General features: G+C 39.9%; 1 protein-coding gene across 1 annotated transcript in view; it reads left to right on the forward strand.

Moving 5' to 3' along the window:
- The window catches only part of LOC133560389 (ephrin-B3-like), a 192,390-nt gene that overhangs the window by 88,556 nt on the left and 85,735 nt on the right, over positions 1–18,099 (forward strand). The window contains exon 2 of the mRNA XM_061912853.1: positions 4,755–5,044. Within this exon, the coding sequence (XP_061768837.1) occupies positions 4,755–5,044 (290 nt within the window). The remainder of the gene's footprint in view (positions 1–4,754; positions 5,045–18,099) is intronic.

Raw genomic sequence — 18,099 nt, forward strand, 5'->3', positions numbered from 1 at the left:
GAAAAAGGGTGCACCATTTTTTAGAATATCTTTAAATGTGCGGAGGGGCAGCTGGGAAGTATAACATTTTTTATTTTTATTTGAAGGTATAGGGGCGGACTCTTGAGCCGGGGGCCGCAAGGGGAGCGGGTCGCAGAGGTCACAGCGGGGGGGGGAAATGATGTTTCAGCCCAGAGAAGAAAGGAAGCCTCCTTTCTTTATTCTTTATTTCTAACACTCTCCAGCAAAAAACCTCCATCAGTTTCACCTCTGCGCCCTTACGACACCCCCTCCACACACACACACACACACACACACACACACACACACACACACACACACACACACACACACACACACACACCGTGTTTGAAAGCGCGGCCACATGAATGGCCCCATTGTTGATGGCGGAGGGGGAGGGAAAAAAGTAAAAGTGACGTGAAAGGAAGATGAAATGTTGCGCAGGACTCTTAAGAAAGTTGATATGGACAAAACTATTGGGACACCTTGACCACCATTAAAAACCTTTCCCCAAAAGCTACATGTGTTCTTTTGTGCAACACGTCTTTAATTGGCAATGTAAAAACAGTAGTAATGCCATCTTTTTAAAGGTCCTATGCCAATGCACTTTCACAGGAGTGTAATGGAAGTCTTTTGTCCAAAATATAGCCCTGGTGTTACAATTCAGACAATTTAAAAGTACTTTTTGGAACCCGCCATTTTTTTTGTTTTTGTGTTTTTTAATGCTAATGAGCTGTTTTTATCTGCACAGCGTATTTAACAGAGTGTGTGTCTTCAAGAAGCGCTATTATGTATTTTACATATACACTACTTGGCATGCTTGTTATTATTATTATTATTACTATTATTTTGGATTTATTTTATTTGTTGGTCCTTTCCAGGTACACTGGCAAAACATATTGTTGATGTAGATGCCCATATTTTAAATAATACATATAATTTTGTAAATAATGTAAATAATTCAATGTATATACTCTGATGATTAACTTGTGTGATGACTGTATAATGTTGATAGCATATATTAGTACCATGAATGGATTAAAGTGGACCTCCTTTTTTTTTTTTTTTTTTTTTTTCCTCTGACATGAAAAAGGGACGTTTTTGTCATGAAAAAGGGAGGTTTTTGTGGTTGGTGCACTATCTGTAAGTGTATATTGGTTTTTATGTTGATTTGATTTAAAAAAATATATATATATATACATATATATTTAAAAAAAAAAAAAAAAAAAAAAAATTCTTCTGCGGCCCGGTACCAATCGGGCCACGGCCCGGTACCAATCAGGCCACGGCCCGGTGGTTGGGGACCACTGGTCTAAAGGACTTATGTGAGCGACGGTTTTCCGCCTGACAAAAGTGTTTGACTCCATTTCAATAGTATTCAATTATTACTGCACATTAAAGTGTGCAGAGACATGTATCCCCGCACTCCCAAAAAATAAAAATATTATGTTCATTTAAATGGTTTGCAGAGCTTGATTTTAGGATGTGCAGCGAAGCATTTTGTCGAAGGTTTTTCTTCAAGCGAGTGTTTCAGCGCCTCTTCTCTCAACAGTGGAGCAGGCAAGTGAGGGAGATGATATCGATTCTTCTCACATCTGGTACTCATAAACAGGCTCTAGGGACACATTTTACCGTTAGAACATCATTAAAAGGGCACTTTTGCATAATGATAATACATACACATTCTCCACTGCACTGAATCTTTTTTTTTTCTTTTTTTTTGGCCTGTTGGCATTTTAACTTTCAACTCCTCACATCCTCCCTTGTGAATGTGTGTGAGTGTATCTGTGTGTTTGTGTGTGCGCGTGTGTGTTTTGCCTTTGTGCAGTGCAGCTCAAGTGTGACTCACAGTACCTTCCAGATACGACTCTCTGTGAATGCTTGGTGCAGGAAGTAAAAAGCGATTGTTATTATAAGAGTGTTTGGTGGAGGGCATCCGTGTGGGTCCTGTGTATGTGTGTGAGGCCTGAGGAAGCACAGCCATGTTTGGGCCCCGGACTAAAAATAATGCGTGCACATGCTGATTCTGGCTCATGAGAGGAGGTCAAGGATGTGCTGAGTGATGCCGAGGCCCCCTGGCTCTTCAGTCTGATTGTCGCCTGATAACCCAAAGTGACCTGCAGTGAAACAGCTACTTCGCAGAAGATACTTTTGGTGAAATTAGTCAGATTCTTAAATATCATAACGCATGGATTCTAATGAAGACCATCCATCCATCTATTTCCTACCACTTATTCCCTTTGGGGTTGCGGGGGGCGCTGGTGCCTATCTCAGCTCCAATCGGGCGGAAGGCGGGGTACACCCTGGAGAAGTCGCCACCTCACCTCACCTAATGAAGACGTCACCTTTAATTTTGATGTTTGCGCTTATTGATAGGGTATATTTCATGGACAAAACAGTACAGTGGAGAGATGGGGAAAGTAGCCGGGGGCCTTTTGGTGGCGTCCGTCACAGCGCATTCGCTCAGCCAACTTTATCACTATACTCATCCTAAACACATCGCTGGCTTTTTTGTTGTTTTTGTCAATGAAGACCCCACTAGGCTAAGGCATAGCTGAATTTGGACGTTTCTGATACCAAAGCCGGTTATTCATTTTGATTCCGGTTACCAATACCTTTTGATAGTGTTTTTTGGTATTTTTATTTTTTATTTTCAACCAGTAAATAAATATTTGTACTTGCACTTTGCACTTGAATATCAATGTTATAAAGTTTATTTCCACAGGAGTACACTTTCATCAAAATTGTGAATTCCAATTCCGATCATCCATAAGTGAAATCGTCCGACATGTACTATGAGTGATAGTGACTGTTTAACAGTATCAACCCAATATTTAAACTAGTTACTCATTCTCTTACATTACATACACTATATTTGTTTGACCAAAACCAAGTCAATATTACACCATAACTATGCAAAAGTTAAAACACTTATTCAGTCTTAAATAATTGGTATTTTATCCTCAGAATTATTGAATTTGTAAAGAATAATAAAAATAAATTGGGAAAATAAAAAAGTTGATCCTGCGATGAGGCGGTGACTTGTCCAGGGTGTACGCCACCTTCCGCCCGCATGCTGCTGAGATAGGCTCCAGCGACCCCAAAAGGGACAAGCGGTAGGAAATGGATGGATGGAAAAAAGTTGATCTAACCACTCTAGTATCGGTCATATACTGATACTACCTTTGGTATCAACGCTACCGATTTATGGATTGATCCGCCTTCCCCCTACATGTATGCTTGTCAGAGGTCGCCAAATAGCAACCGAGCAAAACAGTTGTTCCTATATTATCTTCTTTTTAGACTTTTATCAATCTCCTTGTCAATTTCCTGTTGTTAATTTCGGCTTTCTTGTGCATTTTCAAGTAAGCTTTTAGGGCTATCTTAGCTTTTAGCTTCCCTGCTCCTGCCTGTTTTTCCTTGATGAGTAACATGTCTTTCAGTCCTCCAGTGATAATAATACAGAGCGTATATAAGCCACACCAACAACATTTTAGAAGAATATTTTTCCATAGATTAGCCCATCCGGACTATAAACTGCAGATACTGTATATACGTTGTGAAATGAGTTACTTAGACAAAAATATTTTGTACAATTTTATTTACATACATTAATTGTTCACAAACGGTGTCTGCAACACGGCAGTCAAATGCCTGATCAAACAAAACATAAGTCATCGTCATGGACCCACTAATTGCGGGAGCTAGCTCTCCAATCAGCTAAACAGACTCAATAATTCCATCGTGACATTTTGGTGAACTTAATAAGGAATTCTTGAAACTGAAACAATACAAAAATAATGTTATTTCAAGTTAATAATACAAACACAAACACTCATTAACGTGTTAGCATATTAGCTAATGATATCGACGCTAACTTGATTACTTTACGTACAAATATGCATAAAAACACTCCTACTGACATCACACAGGACGGTTTAGTAAGTATAAATTATTTTAGTCAAATTGTAAAACTTACAAACTGTGCATGGAGTGATGAATAAATAATCCTTTCGAGCAGAAACACTATGAACGGTAACACTTTTGGTTGAAAGCATTAAAACGGGAAATACCTTTTCAGCCTCCAACACCTGCAGTGACCAACCTCGTACAAATGATGGCGTCATATCAAAAACAATAACATATCAATCAACCAGTCAAAGTTTATTCATAAAGCCCTTTATCACAAGTGTCTCAAAGGCCTGCACAAGCCACAACAACATACCTTTTCAGTGTGTCTGCTGGTGTTCAATAAAATCTATTGAACACAAAACATTATGGTTGTTAGCGAAGAATAATCCATAAATTAGTTGTATCGTTTTAAAAACCGCATGGTTCAAAGCGCAGGAAGAAAGTAGCAGCTTATAGTTTGGAATTTACATTAGTTTATATGCTGGAATGAGGGATTATTGACTTTGGGGAGCGGTTGCACACGGTGTATGGCGATAGACAGTTAGTTGCTCTTTGGCAGTTATTTCTTCCATTTGGCGGACTGAGCACCAAAAATATGAATCAAATTTGAAAAAATCTAGACGATTCCGGCATAATTAGAATGTAAAACCCGGCTCCCATCGATGCCTGATGCTCGATGCCCATACCTAGACCCGACCAAAGAAAGCGCCCTGGGTTGTGGCTTACGCTGTTAGCCGAGCAAGCTAACACAGGCTTGCTTGATTGACTGTGCACTCCAATTAAAGGAAAAAAACTTTTCTTTGAAGAAACAACACTTAACTCTCTTTCTGTATAATCCCCAGGTTCCTGGATGATAAGGGCTACATCCTCTACCCTCAGATCGGCGACCGGCTGGACCTGATCTGTCCCCCGCTAGACACGGCTCGCTCCACGCCAGAGTACGAGTTCTACAAACTGTACCTGGTGTCGTCGCGGGAACAGGCAGACCGTTGCGAGGTAATGGGCGCGCCCAACATCGTGCTGACGTGCGATGAGCCTACGCGAGAACGCCGCTTCACCATCAAGTTCCAGGAGTTCTCGCCCAACCTGTGGGGCCACGAGTTCAAGAGCATGCACGACTACTACATCATTGGTGAGTAAACGTGTGTGTGTGTGTGTGTGTGTGTGTGTGTGTGTGTGTGTGGCGTGATCAAGGCTTTGTTGTGATTGCACGCTTGATTTCTGATTGTGCTGGAGTGTGTTTGTTTATCACTCTGATGGCCGTTGAGATTGCGCGGGTGCGTTTAAGACTAACGAGGTCCTTGTGTGATCCAGACTATGGGCAATAAGCGAGGGCAGTGGCGTAAAGAATGCCTTTTTCTTGCAGTCTTGATTGGTATTTGTTTGTTTGATCGCACAAAAATGGAAATGTTAAGGTAGTTGGAAACACTTTTACAAATGAAAATAGATATGCTGATAAAAATGTTTTTATACTGTACAAGTAATACAATGACTGCAATCCAGACACCCCTAAATGACCTTCTAACTGACTTTAAAACACTTTTATAGAGATTAATTATAGTTTTACATGCTGAAAACAAAGTAAAATACATACACTGTATTTTCCGGAATATAAGTCACTACTTTTTTCCGATGCTTTAAATCCTGTGGTACGGCTAATTATTGGATTTTTCTTCACTAACGGCCATAGTGTTTTGTACTAAACAAATAGTTTTAATAAAGTTGTTTCTATGTATATTCCCATTCATCCGAATCATTGTCATCTCAGGACATTCAAACGATCGCAACTGGACTGTTTGGTTTGTCTTAGAAGATAAAGTTGTGTTATTGTTTGTACTACAGCGCCATCGTATAAACGAGTTTTCTCAATGCAGGTATTGCAGGTTGAAAATATATTTTTGTGTTTCATGCGCTGAACCGGGAGCAAAACTGTACATAGTGTTTCTGTTCAAAAGGAGTCGTTATTCATCACTCCAAGCAACAATTTTAAGTTTTACAATGTAACTAAAACAATTCATACATTCTAAACCGTCCCATCTGTGATGTCTGTAGGAGTGTTTTCATGTATATTTGTACGTGCTATCTTAAAGGCCTCCTGAAATTAGATTTTCTTATTTAAACGGGGATAGCAGGTCCATTCTATGTGTCATACTTGATAATTTCTCCATATTGCCATATTTTTGCTGAAAGGATTTAGTAGAAAACATCGACGATAAAGTTCGCAACTTTTGGTGCTGATAAAAAAGCCTTGCCTTTACCGGAAGTTGCAGACGATGACGTCACAAGGGTGAGGGTTCCTCACGTCCTCACATTGTTTATAATTGGAGCCTCCAACAAAAAGAGCTATTCGGACCGAGAAAACAACAATTTCCCCATTAATTTGAGCGAGGATGAAAGGTTCGTGGATGATGATATTGATAGCGAAGGACTAGAATTTTTTTTTTTTAAAAAGGCGATTGCATTGGGACGGATTCAGATGTTTTTAGACACATTTACTAGGATAATTCTGAGAAATCCATTATCTTTCTATTGTGTAGCTAGTGTTTTAGTGAGATTAAATAGTACCTGATAGTCGGAGGTGTGTGTCCACGGGTGTCTTGAGGCCAGTGTCTGTGTGAAGTCACGGCAGATACAGGGACGGCGCAAACTCCACAGATCTCCGGTAAGAGGCGACTTTTTAACACAATTTTCTCACCGAAACCTGACGGTTGACAAGTGGTCGGGAACCATGTTCGCTTGACCGCTGTGATCCATATTAAAGCTTCACCTCTGGGAATTTTAAACAAGGAATCACCGTGTGTTTGTGTGGCTTAAGGTTAAAGCTTCCCAACTCCAACTTTCTACTTTGACTTCTCCATTATTAATTGAACAAATTGCAAAAGATTCAGCAACACAGATGTCGAGAATACTGTGTAATTGCGCGATGAAAAGAGACTACTTTTAGCCGTAAGTGGTGTTGCGTTAATATTTCCTGACAGTCCGTGACGTCACGCGCACGCGTCATCATTCCGTGACGTTTTCAACAAGAAACTTTAAAATTGCAATTTAGTAAACTAAACCGGCCGTATTGGCATGTGTTGCAATATTCATATTTCATCATTGATGTATAAACTATCATACTGCGTGGTCGGTAGTAATCGAGCTAGCGTCGATAGCACTATCAAAAATGCTAACACATTTAGTCGTAAAGTGTCTGTGTTAGTATTATTAATTTACAGCGACATTCTTTTTTTTTATTGTTTTAGTTTTGTTTGATCAGCTGTTTGACAGAAAAGTCTTTCTTACCGATATACCTGCAGCCTATAGTCCGGGGTGGCTAATATATCTATTAATATAATTTTATTCAAGAATTTGGTGGGTGCAACTTAAATTAGTGCGCTCTATAGCTCAGAAAATACAGTACATGAGCAAATAAATGAATATTAAACATCACTTTTACTTTTATTAGAGAGTCTTGTTGGCAAAGAAAGCAATGAATGAGGGAGAAGTTCTAATATGAATGCATTGATCATAATGTCAATACACAGGAATATGTGTAAGGTATGTCATATCTAATGTATGCAGTTTGGTTCTGATCCAAATCCAGACCTATCGGGGAGAGGTCTGGTTCCAGTTTGTCTTGTGTCATTTCAAGTGTGTGTTCGTGTGTGTGTGTTTAATCGTGCGCTGCAGCTGTACCCAGCCACGGGCATGTTTATTGTTCCTGTCAGACTTTGCAGTCACCGCAAATGGCGAAAAAAGCGGTTTGTTTTTGCTTGATTCGGAGCAGCTTGTTCAGACCGCTTCAGGACCCGGTGATGAGGTCATCAAGGCGAGGAGCGATCACACGGGATGGAGCGTTCTGGTAAACCTCGCCAGAAACCTGTGGGTTGTTTTATCTGTGTTTTTTTAAGAGCAGGTTTTTAGTGCAAACAGGATGCAAAACCACCTCAGGAGTGAAAAAGGGAGTCGTTTGATTCTCTCCTCCCACGCATGCGGGATGCACTCAGGTGTGCACACACTCTGTTCGCTTCCTCTCATCTGTAGAGAGTAGAAAAAAAAAGCCAGCAGGAAGAGAGAAATGTCGCTTTGTGTCGGGAAGCCTTACCTTCCCTAAGATTTTTTTCTTTCATTCACGCATTCTAAAGTCATATAAATATTTGAGTCAAAATACAAGCTGGGCCACATTTGCACAAAGATAAACAACAAGAGTGAAGGAAGAAAACACAGGTGGCCATTCATAATTTAAATGTGATGACTATTTGGGAACAACTTTACAGAAAAACTGAAACTATTTTTTTCCATAACAATGTAAATCCATTGAATTTATTCCAGACACCCAGAAATATTGACACAAAACACATTTTTTAGAGAATACATATAGTTTTACGTGCAGAAAACAATGTGACATACATAAAAATGAAGTATAAACTTGATACATTACCATTTATTAAGGGTGTGCCGATATCATCCAATACTTTTTGTTTTGCTGATATCGGCTGGCACCTAAAATCTCTGACAGAATCCCCAATACAAGTGATCCTTCAGCATGTTTACTTGTGCAAAGATGGACAGCCAGTAAACATCTGCTCAGTAACCTTGTGGTTGGAGTGTCCGCCCTGAGATCGGTAGGTTGTGAGTTCAAACCCCGGTCGAGTCATACCAAACACTATAAGAATGGGACCCATTACCTCCCTGCTTGGCATCAAGGGTTGGAATTGGAGATAAAATCACCAAAAAATCATTCCCGAGTGCGGCCGGCGCTGCTGCTCACTGCTCCCCTCAGCTCCCAAGTGGTGGAACAGAGGTTAATTTCACCACACTTAGTGTGTGTGTGTGACTAACAGTGGTACTTTACTTTTACTTTAACTTTAAATATTCTCTAATAAGCACACAAGGTTGGTCTCTTATTGTATTTTAGTCAAGTCATTTACCAAAGGTAAACATAGCTAGCAGCTACGTAGCTGCCAAGCACACAATAGCACACAAGCTAGACGTATGTAATAAGTGTGTCACGATGGGCTTAGCCAGAGTAGGACCCCAAATGGAGATGAATGATGGAAAAGATAGACGACACAGAAACACTGCGACTAAGTCACAGTGGACGAGGAGCGTTTGATGAGCAAAGGCACAGGAGGCGAACACGATCGGATGGGTGATTCATCAGAAAATCTACTGCCGCTGAGCAATGGAACTGGAGAGCTTAACCATGTACCGCAACAAAAAGGAGATTGGCTGCAGCAGAGCTGTTAGATTATGACAAAGTGTAATTGAACAGATTTGCTGTCGAGAACACCACATTGTCAATATAAAGAAGTATCGATTCATTCTAGTTGCATAATACTTACACCAGACCTGAGAAAATTAGGTCCGGGGGCCACATGCGGCCCGTTAAGCTTTTCAATCTGGGCCGCCGGATATTCCCAAATATTTTTTTTAGATCTTTAAGATGGAAAATGTAACTGCCATTATGATATGCAGTGATGTTTTCTAATGACTGTAAGGCTTAAACTATACAAAGTATTTAAATTGTTGGAATCTGCGCTTTTGGATGACATACCAGTTACTATGGTAATCTAATTAGTTACTATGGTCATCTAATTAGTTACTATGGTAATCAAAGTCACAGCGGTACCAAGCAGTGTGGCTGGGGAGCGTTTCCACAGACGCGGAAGGAGATTTTCACAAGTTCTAAAGCTTAGTGATGTATCAGATATATCAGATTGTAGGTGGGTTTGTTTTGTACCCTTCGCGTTCATATTTCAATGTTTGTTGCATTTTTGTTGCATTTCACCTGATTGTAAAACGTGTCGATCAAAAGAGGGTGTGACATTCCTATTTTGTCAATATTCAGTGTTTTCTCGTTCATAGAAAAATTTTAAAATCCATTACGTTTTTTAAGGCTGTCATAACATTTTTAGCATTCAATCAGGCGTTATTGTGAGTTTTTGTATTAGTGTTCCTAAAAATAGATTTACTAGCCCCCACACACATTTTTTTCTCTAAACGTCGCCCCCGAAGTGAAGCATTTAACAAACGTGTCCGCATCATTAATGTTACTGCATAATTCAATTAATTATTTTGACCACTAGGAAATTGAAATTCACATTCCACTTTATGAGCATAAAATAAGTCATAAGTTTAGTGTTTTTCATACCTCATTGTAATTTCACTTAATTAAGCCTTTTTCCAACATTCCACATTACAAAATAAGAAAAGTAAGTCACACAATTCTTGCTCATATCATCCATTTGTCCATTTCCTACCGCTTGTCCCTTTCGGGGTTGTGGGGGGTGCTGGAGGCTATCTCAGCTGCATTCGGGCGGAAGGCGGCGTACACCCTGGACAAGTCATCACATGGTCAACACAGATAGACAAACAACATTCACACACTAGGGCCGATTTAGTGTTGCCAATCAACCATATCATATCGGATATTAAAATATCAGTGTCGGCCAACATTTAAGGCTCCAATATCGGCATCATATCGAAAGTGAATAAAGTTGTATCGGGACAGTGCTGTCAATTAACATCTCTTTTACCTTTATTGAAGACGCGTGTTGGCAAAGACGGCGATGAGCAGAGGGGTACTTTCAAACTTTGAGTTCTTGCTTGAGTTCAATGATGTTTCTCCCCTTCTTTATCGATTGCTGTAAATCTACTGTATTGCTATAGCAACAATGTTGGTGTCCGTATCGGCCAATAGACAAGCTTACAGTATTGGACAGGAAAACCTAGAATTGGCCCATCCCCGCTAATAATAATGATAACAACAAAAGGAGAATTTTGTGGTATTTATTTTGCAACGGCTTTATCTTTCAGCCGAAAGTGAAGCACCTTCCTCACCTTTATCTCCACACGCACAGCCTCGACCCATCGATTGACAGGTCCAGTCATAATCAATGGAGGCTTGAGGTCACACACACATGCACATACACACTTCCGCTCATACCTGGTAATTAGGAGAGGTGGATAGTCGAGGAGGGCGAGCGGAGTAGCTTAAAGCGGAGAGCATCTGGCACTGATAACTTATTGATAACGACATGCGAGTTGTAATTGGGCTCGTCCCAAACGAAGAACGCCGCTTATGGTGTCTGGCTTAACGAGGCTGCTAGATCGTTAATAATACCCTCATCTAACGACTCGTTTTTAGGGATGGGGGTCATATCTGCTGAGCCGCAGATGACCACACGAGAAGAGATTGGCAGCCATCTCGCTTGTGCATCAATACGTTTAAAGGCCTACTGAAACCCACTACTACCCACCACGCAGTCTGATAGTTTATATATCAATGATGAAATATTAACATTGCAACACATGCCAATACGGACTTTTTAGTTTACTAAATTGCAATTTTAAATTTCCCGGGAGTTTCTTGTTGAAAACGTCGTGTAATGATGTCATGTACGTTAGGAATATGAGAGCTGCACACACACACAGCTAAAGGTTGTCTGCTTTAACGGCATGATTAAACAGTTTTTTGGACATCTGTGTTGCTGAATCTTTTGCAATTTGTTCAATTAATATTGGAAAAGTCACAGTAGAAAGATGGAGTTGGGAAGCTTTAGCCTTTAGCCACACAAACACACGGTGATTCCTTTTTTAAAATTCCTGGATGTGAAACTTTCCTATGGATCAGAGCGCAGTCAAGCCAACATGGATCCCTACCGAATGTCAACCAGCAGGTTTCGGTGAGAAAATTGTGGTTAAAAAGTCAGTTCTTACCGTAGAAAAGCTGAGCTTGTGCCGTCCATAGCTGCCATCGACTCCCTTGAGACATTGGCGTCAAGACACCCGTGGAGACACACCTCCGACTATCAGGTAGTGTTAAACTCACTAAAACACTAGCAGTACAATAGAAAGATAAGGGATTTCCCAGAATTAACCTAGTAAATGTGTCTAAAAACATCGGAATCCGTTTTTTTTTTTTTTCCTAGTCCGTCGATATTAATATCCTCAAACACGAATATTTCATCCTCGCTCAAAATAATGGGGAAATTAACGTTTACTCAGTCCGAATAGCACTTTTTGTTGGAGGCTCCCATTAAAAACAATGGGAATATGTGAGGATGGTAAAATCCTTCAATTCCTTGCAATAGCTCGTTGAGAAATGTTCTAAAACTGTGCAACAATTTGCTTACAAAATGGTGACCCTCGTCCCATCCTTGTTTGTGAATTACTTAACATTTCATGGAAGCTGCTTTTATACCAAATCATGGCACCCACCTGTTCCCAATTTGCCTGCACACCTGTGGGATGTTACAAATAGGTGTTTGATGAGCATTCCTCAAGTTTATCAGTATTTATTGCCACCTTTCCCAATTTCTTTGTCACGTGTTGCTGGCATCAAATTCTAAAGTTAATGATTATTTGCAAAAAAAAAAAATGTTTATCAGTTTGAACATCAAATATGTTGTCTTTGTAACATATTCAACTGAATATGGGTTGAAAAGGATTTGCAAACTATTGTATTCCGTTTATATTTACATCAAACTCAATTTCCCAACTCATATGGAAACGGGGTTTTTATATGTGAAATCCTATCTTGTTTTTACAAAATATGATGTTACCACAAACCATGTTGAATCTGAATCTGATCTAAAAAGAAAGCAATTTAGAGGAAATTGACAATTGTCTCCTATAATGTTTAACAAACAACGTTAAACCTCATTATAGTTGATGTAGAACAGGGGTCTCCAAACTTTTTTGACTCAGTGGTCATATTGGGCTGAAAAGATTTGGCAAGGGGAAATCATGTAAAATGAAAAAAAATATATATATACACAGATAGCCTAAAGTACATAGTATTTTTAGTGTATATATCCATCCATCCATCCATTTACTACCGCTTATTCCCTTTGGGGTTGCGGGGGGCGCTGGTGCCTCTTTCAGCTACAATCGGGCGGAAGGCGGGGTACACCCTGGACAAGTCGCCATCTCATTGCAGGGCTTATAGTATATACATATATGATTTATTTATGAATACATACACAATGTATATGCAGTATAGCCTTTAGTCACACAAACACACGGTGATTCCTTGTTTAAAATTCCTGGAGGTGAAACTTTCCTATGGATCAGAGCGCGGTCAAGCCAATATGGATCCCTACCGAATGTCAACCAGCAGGTTTCGGTGAGAAAATTGTGGTTAAAAAGTCATTTCTTACTGGAGAAAAGCTGAGCTTGTGCCGTCTATAGCTGCCGTCGACTCCCCTGAGACACTGCGCGTCAACACACCCGTGGAGACACCCTTCCGACTATCAGGTACTATTCAACTCACTAAAACACTAGCAACACAACAGAAAGATAAGGGATTTTCCAGAATTAACCGAGTAAATGTGTCTAAAAACATCGGAATCCGTTTTTTTTTTTCCCTAGTCCGTCGCTATCGATATCCTCAATCACGAATTAATGGGGAAATTGACGTTTTCTCAGTCCGAATAGCACTTTTTGTTGGAACCTCCCATTAAAAACAATGTGAATATGTGAGGAGCCCTCAAACATGTGACGTCATCGTCTGCGACTTCCGGTAGAGGCAGGGCATTTCTCTTAGCACCGAAAGTTGCGAACTTTATTGTGGATGTTCTCTACTAAATCCTTTCAGCAAAAATATGGCAATATCGCGAAATGATCAAGTATGACACATAGAATGGACCTGCTATCCCTGTTTGAATAAGAAAATCTAATTTCAGTAGGGCTTTAATTAACCTGTGGCGTCACACCACTCACTTTGCACACGTGTTGAACTGTGCGTGCAGAGGTTAATTTCAAAGTCTATTACACGTTAGTTTTAAATCCACTTCGTTAGCACCTGTCGTTAGCATGCTACTATGCCGCCGTTGTCGTTGTGGACAAGTACTAATGGCTTCATTTGCAAACCTCGTGGAGAAAGTTTTTCATCTAATTACTTTGTTTTGGAAGGTCACTAATGTATTACAGATGCCAGCGCTTTGTAATCAGATTACTCCAATCCCATTAAAAGTGATTCTTTTCCTTCCCGCACCCCCGGAGAGGGGAGAGAAAGAGCGGCAACATTGATTAGTTATACTCGCTGATGGATGTTTTCACTCATAACATGAGGTCAGAGTTTATGTAAGCCCCTGTCCTCGGGTCACACACAAACACCCCAAACACACACGCTCTGGCCAACAGGGTGAAGGAGCCAGCCAAAATGTCCACACGGGGAGAAATGTCCCCACAATAAAGGTGGCATGTCAAGTTGGAACACAAGCAGATCAAGGTTTTATCCTTCAGAAGGGGCGAGAAGGCTTTAAGTCAGGGGTGTCAAACGTAAGGCCCGCGATCAGGTTTTATCCGACCCGTGGGATGAGATTAAGTATAAAAATGTACCTGAAATGTTTGAATGAAAAGTAACAGCTGTTCTAAATGTGTCCACTGGATGTCGCAATAGAAATCCTTTGTATCTTTGTAGAAGATGCCACATATGTACAAAATAAACCACGTGATGTTAGTACATCCATCGAGGAAAATGATCAAACTACATAAATAACATCCTGTAATTTGATTGTGATACCATTTTATTTTTTTTATCTTGATCGATTGAAAATGAACACCAACGAGTTGACCGATGAACATTATCACATAATTTTTTTCTGAAAATATAAATAACGACAAATAAATTATTAACCGCAACATGTAAGTGTAAAAAAAAAAAAAACAACAACACATTATGATTTGTACATTTGTACTTGTTCTATTTTTAAACAAAGAAAAAAATATGAGGTTGTCTTTATTTCTAAGTTATCGTGCCGTGGTTTTACCAGACCGCCCCACTTCGGAGAAGATTTTTCTCCATGTGGCCCCAGATCTAAAATGAGTTTGACACCCGTGCTTTAAATGCAATTGACGGGAATCTTACAACAACTTGCGATTCGATTCTAATTCTTAAGGGTGACGATTTGATATAGAAATTAATTAATTATCTAATTCTAACCTGATTTACCCATTCCTTGACCACTTTTGGCATGTGTTTGGGGTCATTGTTCTGTTGAAACACACAACTGCGCCCAAGATCCATCCTCCTGGTTGAAGATTTTATTTTGTCCTGAAGAATTTGTAAGTAATCTTCCTTTTTCATTGTCCCATTTACTCTCTGTAAAGCACCAGTTCTATTGGCAGCAAAACAGGCCCAGAGCATAATACTACCACCACCATGCTTGACAGTAGGTGTGGTGTTCCTGGGATTAAAGGCCTCACCTTTTCTCCTCCAAACATATGGCTGGGTATTGTGGCCAAACAGCTCAATTCTTGTTTCATCCGACATCACCTGGACAAAGATAAGACCTTCTGGAGGAAAGTTCTGTGGTTGGATTCTGCAAATTTGCAGCCGAAACTTTGGAAAGGACTAGCTTTAAAAGGCCTGTACACCCACATGATATATTATGATTAGGGCTGGGCAACGATTAACAATTTTAATCAAAGTTAATCACACTATTTCTCTGATTAATCGCGATTAACTGCATTGTATATGCAAAGCCCAATAATGAATTCTAAAGTAGTGTGTAGCACCTTTATTGGAATATTCCCCCACATGAACAAAAGCACCAAAACATTTGTTGTGCAAACACAATTTAAATCAGTCCTTGTTAAACAGTAGCAGCTAACTAGCATATTTTATGAAAATCAACTCAAAAAATGTAAATACAAACATTTAAGCTTATTACTACCACTGCCAGGGTATTTAAGTTATCCTGTTTGTTATGGAAAATAAATATAATCGACATACAAATCTCTGAGCCACAATCATAACATTTGAACAGGCAATTTCTGAGGTAACAGCAGAAACATTTTTTTTATCAGGGATCTTATGTTTAAAAAACCTGTATTATAGGTAGTGGGCTGTTTTAGGGAATTGTTGATCAAATTTTCCATAGTAGCAATATTTATAATGTTGTGTTTATTCTGCGTAGTGCACTTAAAATAATTATGACCATATCTAGGAATTGATATGATGGGAATTTTCCGATTGTTTGCTTGGTGCTTTGACAAACTGAACGCATATACATGGTACTATATTATGATGTTATGAGCCAGGGAATAAAATAACTACCCTATCCAGCATGCAACAGGAGTGACGAGCATGCGCGGTAGCCCGGTATAGGTTGTGTCGCCATGACGGCATCTTGTGTGTTGTGATATGCACGCTCTGAAAGTAAACGTTAAGAACTCAGCCAACACTCCTCGTCTGCATTATTCATAAATAGACAGACAACACATATACTCCGTTGCTTCACAAGCCGCTGGATGTAGCCGGCAAAGTATTCCCATGCTAGCTAGCCGGTCTAGCAAGCACGTGTCATTCAGTCCAAAACGGCCCGATCTATCCACATCCAGAATTGTCTGGCGGTCGTAAGTGATCCCGGAGTGACCACGCTGTAAGCCAGCCATGAAATTTGCAGAATTGTCCGGTATTTTTGCCAAATGTTCCATCTTTACCAAGAGCCCCTCGACGCCGGGCGACGCCATCTTGTTAAGAAAAGGCGTTAACAAAATAAAAGCATTTAAACAACATACGCAAATGTGCGATAAAATAATTGTCTGCGTTAATAGATTGATGAGTTAACTCATAATTAACGCATTAATTTGCCCAACCCTAATTATGATCATATCCTAAAATCCAACAGAGTACTAAAAGACAGCTAACTTCTTCAGACAGAAGAAAAATGGAAATTGAAACATCTGTATGCACCAAAAACTTTAAGCATATCAGTATGTGGAGTAAAATTACAGAACTGTTGGAGAGCTGTCGGTGTTTACTTCAGTGTGTATTCTTTATTCATTCAAAAATACATCTAACTATTCATTTTACATTATTCAATAAGCTATCTAAATGAAAAAACTAAATTGGCTCTAGAGTGTGAATGTGAGCATGAATGTTGTCTGTCTATCGCTGTTGGCCCTGGGATGAGGTGGCGACTTGTTCAGGGTGTACACCGCCTTCCGCCTGAATGCAGCTGGGATAGGCTACAGCACCTCCCGCGTAGCCAAGAGGGACAATTGGTAGAAAATGGATGGATGGAGGGATGTACTGTAATGTCAGGGCTGTAGAGCGCATTTGAATTTTTTCGGACTGTAATGTGCAATAATGTTATATGTATGTGTGTATATATATTCATATGTATGCATATATGCATGTATGTGGATATATATACATATATATAGATAAATCTCTTATTTCTATCATTTTTTACTATTTATATTATTATATTGTATATGCACCTTAGGGGATCTGCTCCAATTTTGTTGTTCTTTGAACCTGTTCACTGCAATAATGACAATAAAACTCTATTTTATTCTATTCTATTCTAAATAAAAGCCGCAGCCACCTAACTTTTATTGTATTTTTCCTTTATTTGGGACACAAGTCTATAAATGTACACATTGAAAAATTTAGTATCGATACAGGTGCTTGTGTTCATTCACAAATTTAACAAAATAGTAGACTTCCGGAATAGTCACTGAGTACGGTCTTTGTTACCCTCCTCCCTCTGCGGTCTGGACTTTCGGGCGGCTATTTCCGATTTTGATGGCCGCGTAGATCGCTTTTGGCATTAGGGCTACATTTCTTCATGTCTTCTCTGTGATGAGGGTGAGTGCATAAAGTGCTAAATGGCTGGCTGAATGATCGTGTTAGTCCGTTTGATTTGACGCGAAAAATGTCATTGGTCTTGTGTGACAAGGCTAAATTTACTTGTGACATGTCAAGCTTCCTGAACCCCGGAAAAGCCATAAATTAGCCGCAGCGTTCTCTAAAGCGCAGGGTTCAAAGCGTGGGGAAGGAGTAGCCATTTAAAGGTCATAAATTGCAATACATGTATATATATATATTTTTTTTACCCTACACTTTTCACAGAATGAAGAAGTACATTTTGTCTTCACGGGGCGCGATGCCCTTCACTGCGTACGTCTCTCACTTATCTTCACTGAACGGATGCATGATCACGTCGGTGCACACGGGGGCTTTCTCTGAATGTATGCAGACTCACACACACACACACACACACACACACACACACACACACACACACACACACACACACACACACACACACAACCGGGTGGTCGTAAACATCCTCAGCATATAAAAGTTTGCTGACTTGTGGGGAGAGCTGCTAACTCACTGTGGGACTGCAGTGTTGTTGTTTGCTGTGTGTGTGTGTGTGTGTGTGTGTGTGTGTGTGTGTGTGT

Source organism: Nerophis ophidion, linkage group LG10 (genome assembly GCF_033978795.1).
Source record: "Nerophis ophidion isolate RoL-2023_Sa linkage group LG10, RoL_Noph_v1.0, whole genome shotgun sequence".
Taxonomy (NCBI): Eukaryota; Metazoa; Chordata; class Actinopteri; order Syngnathiformes; family Syngnathidae; genus Nerophis; species Nerophis ophidion.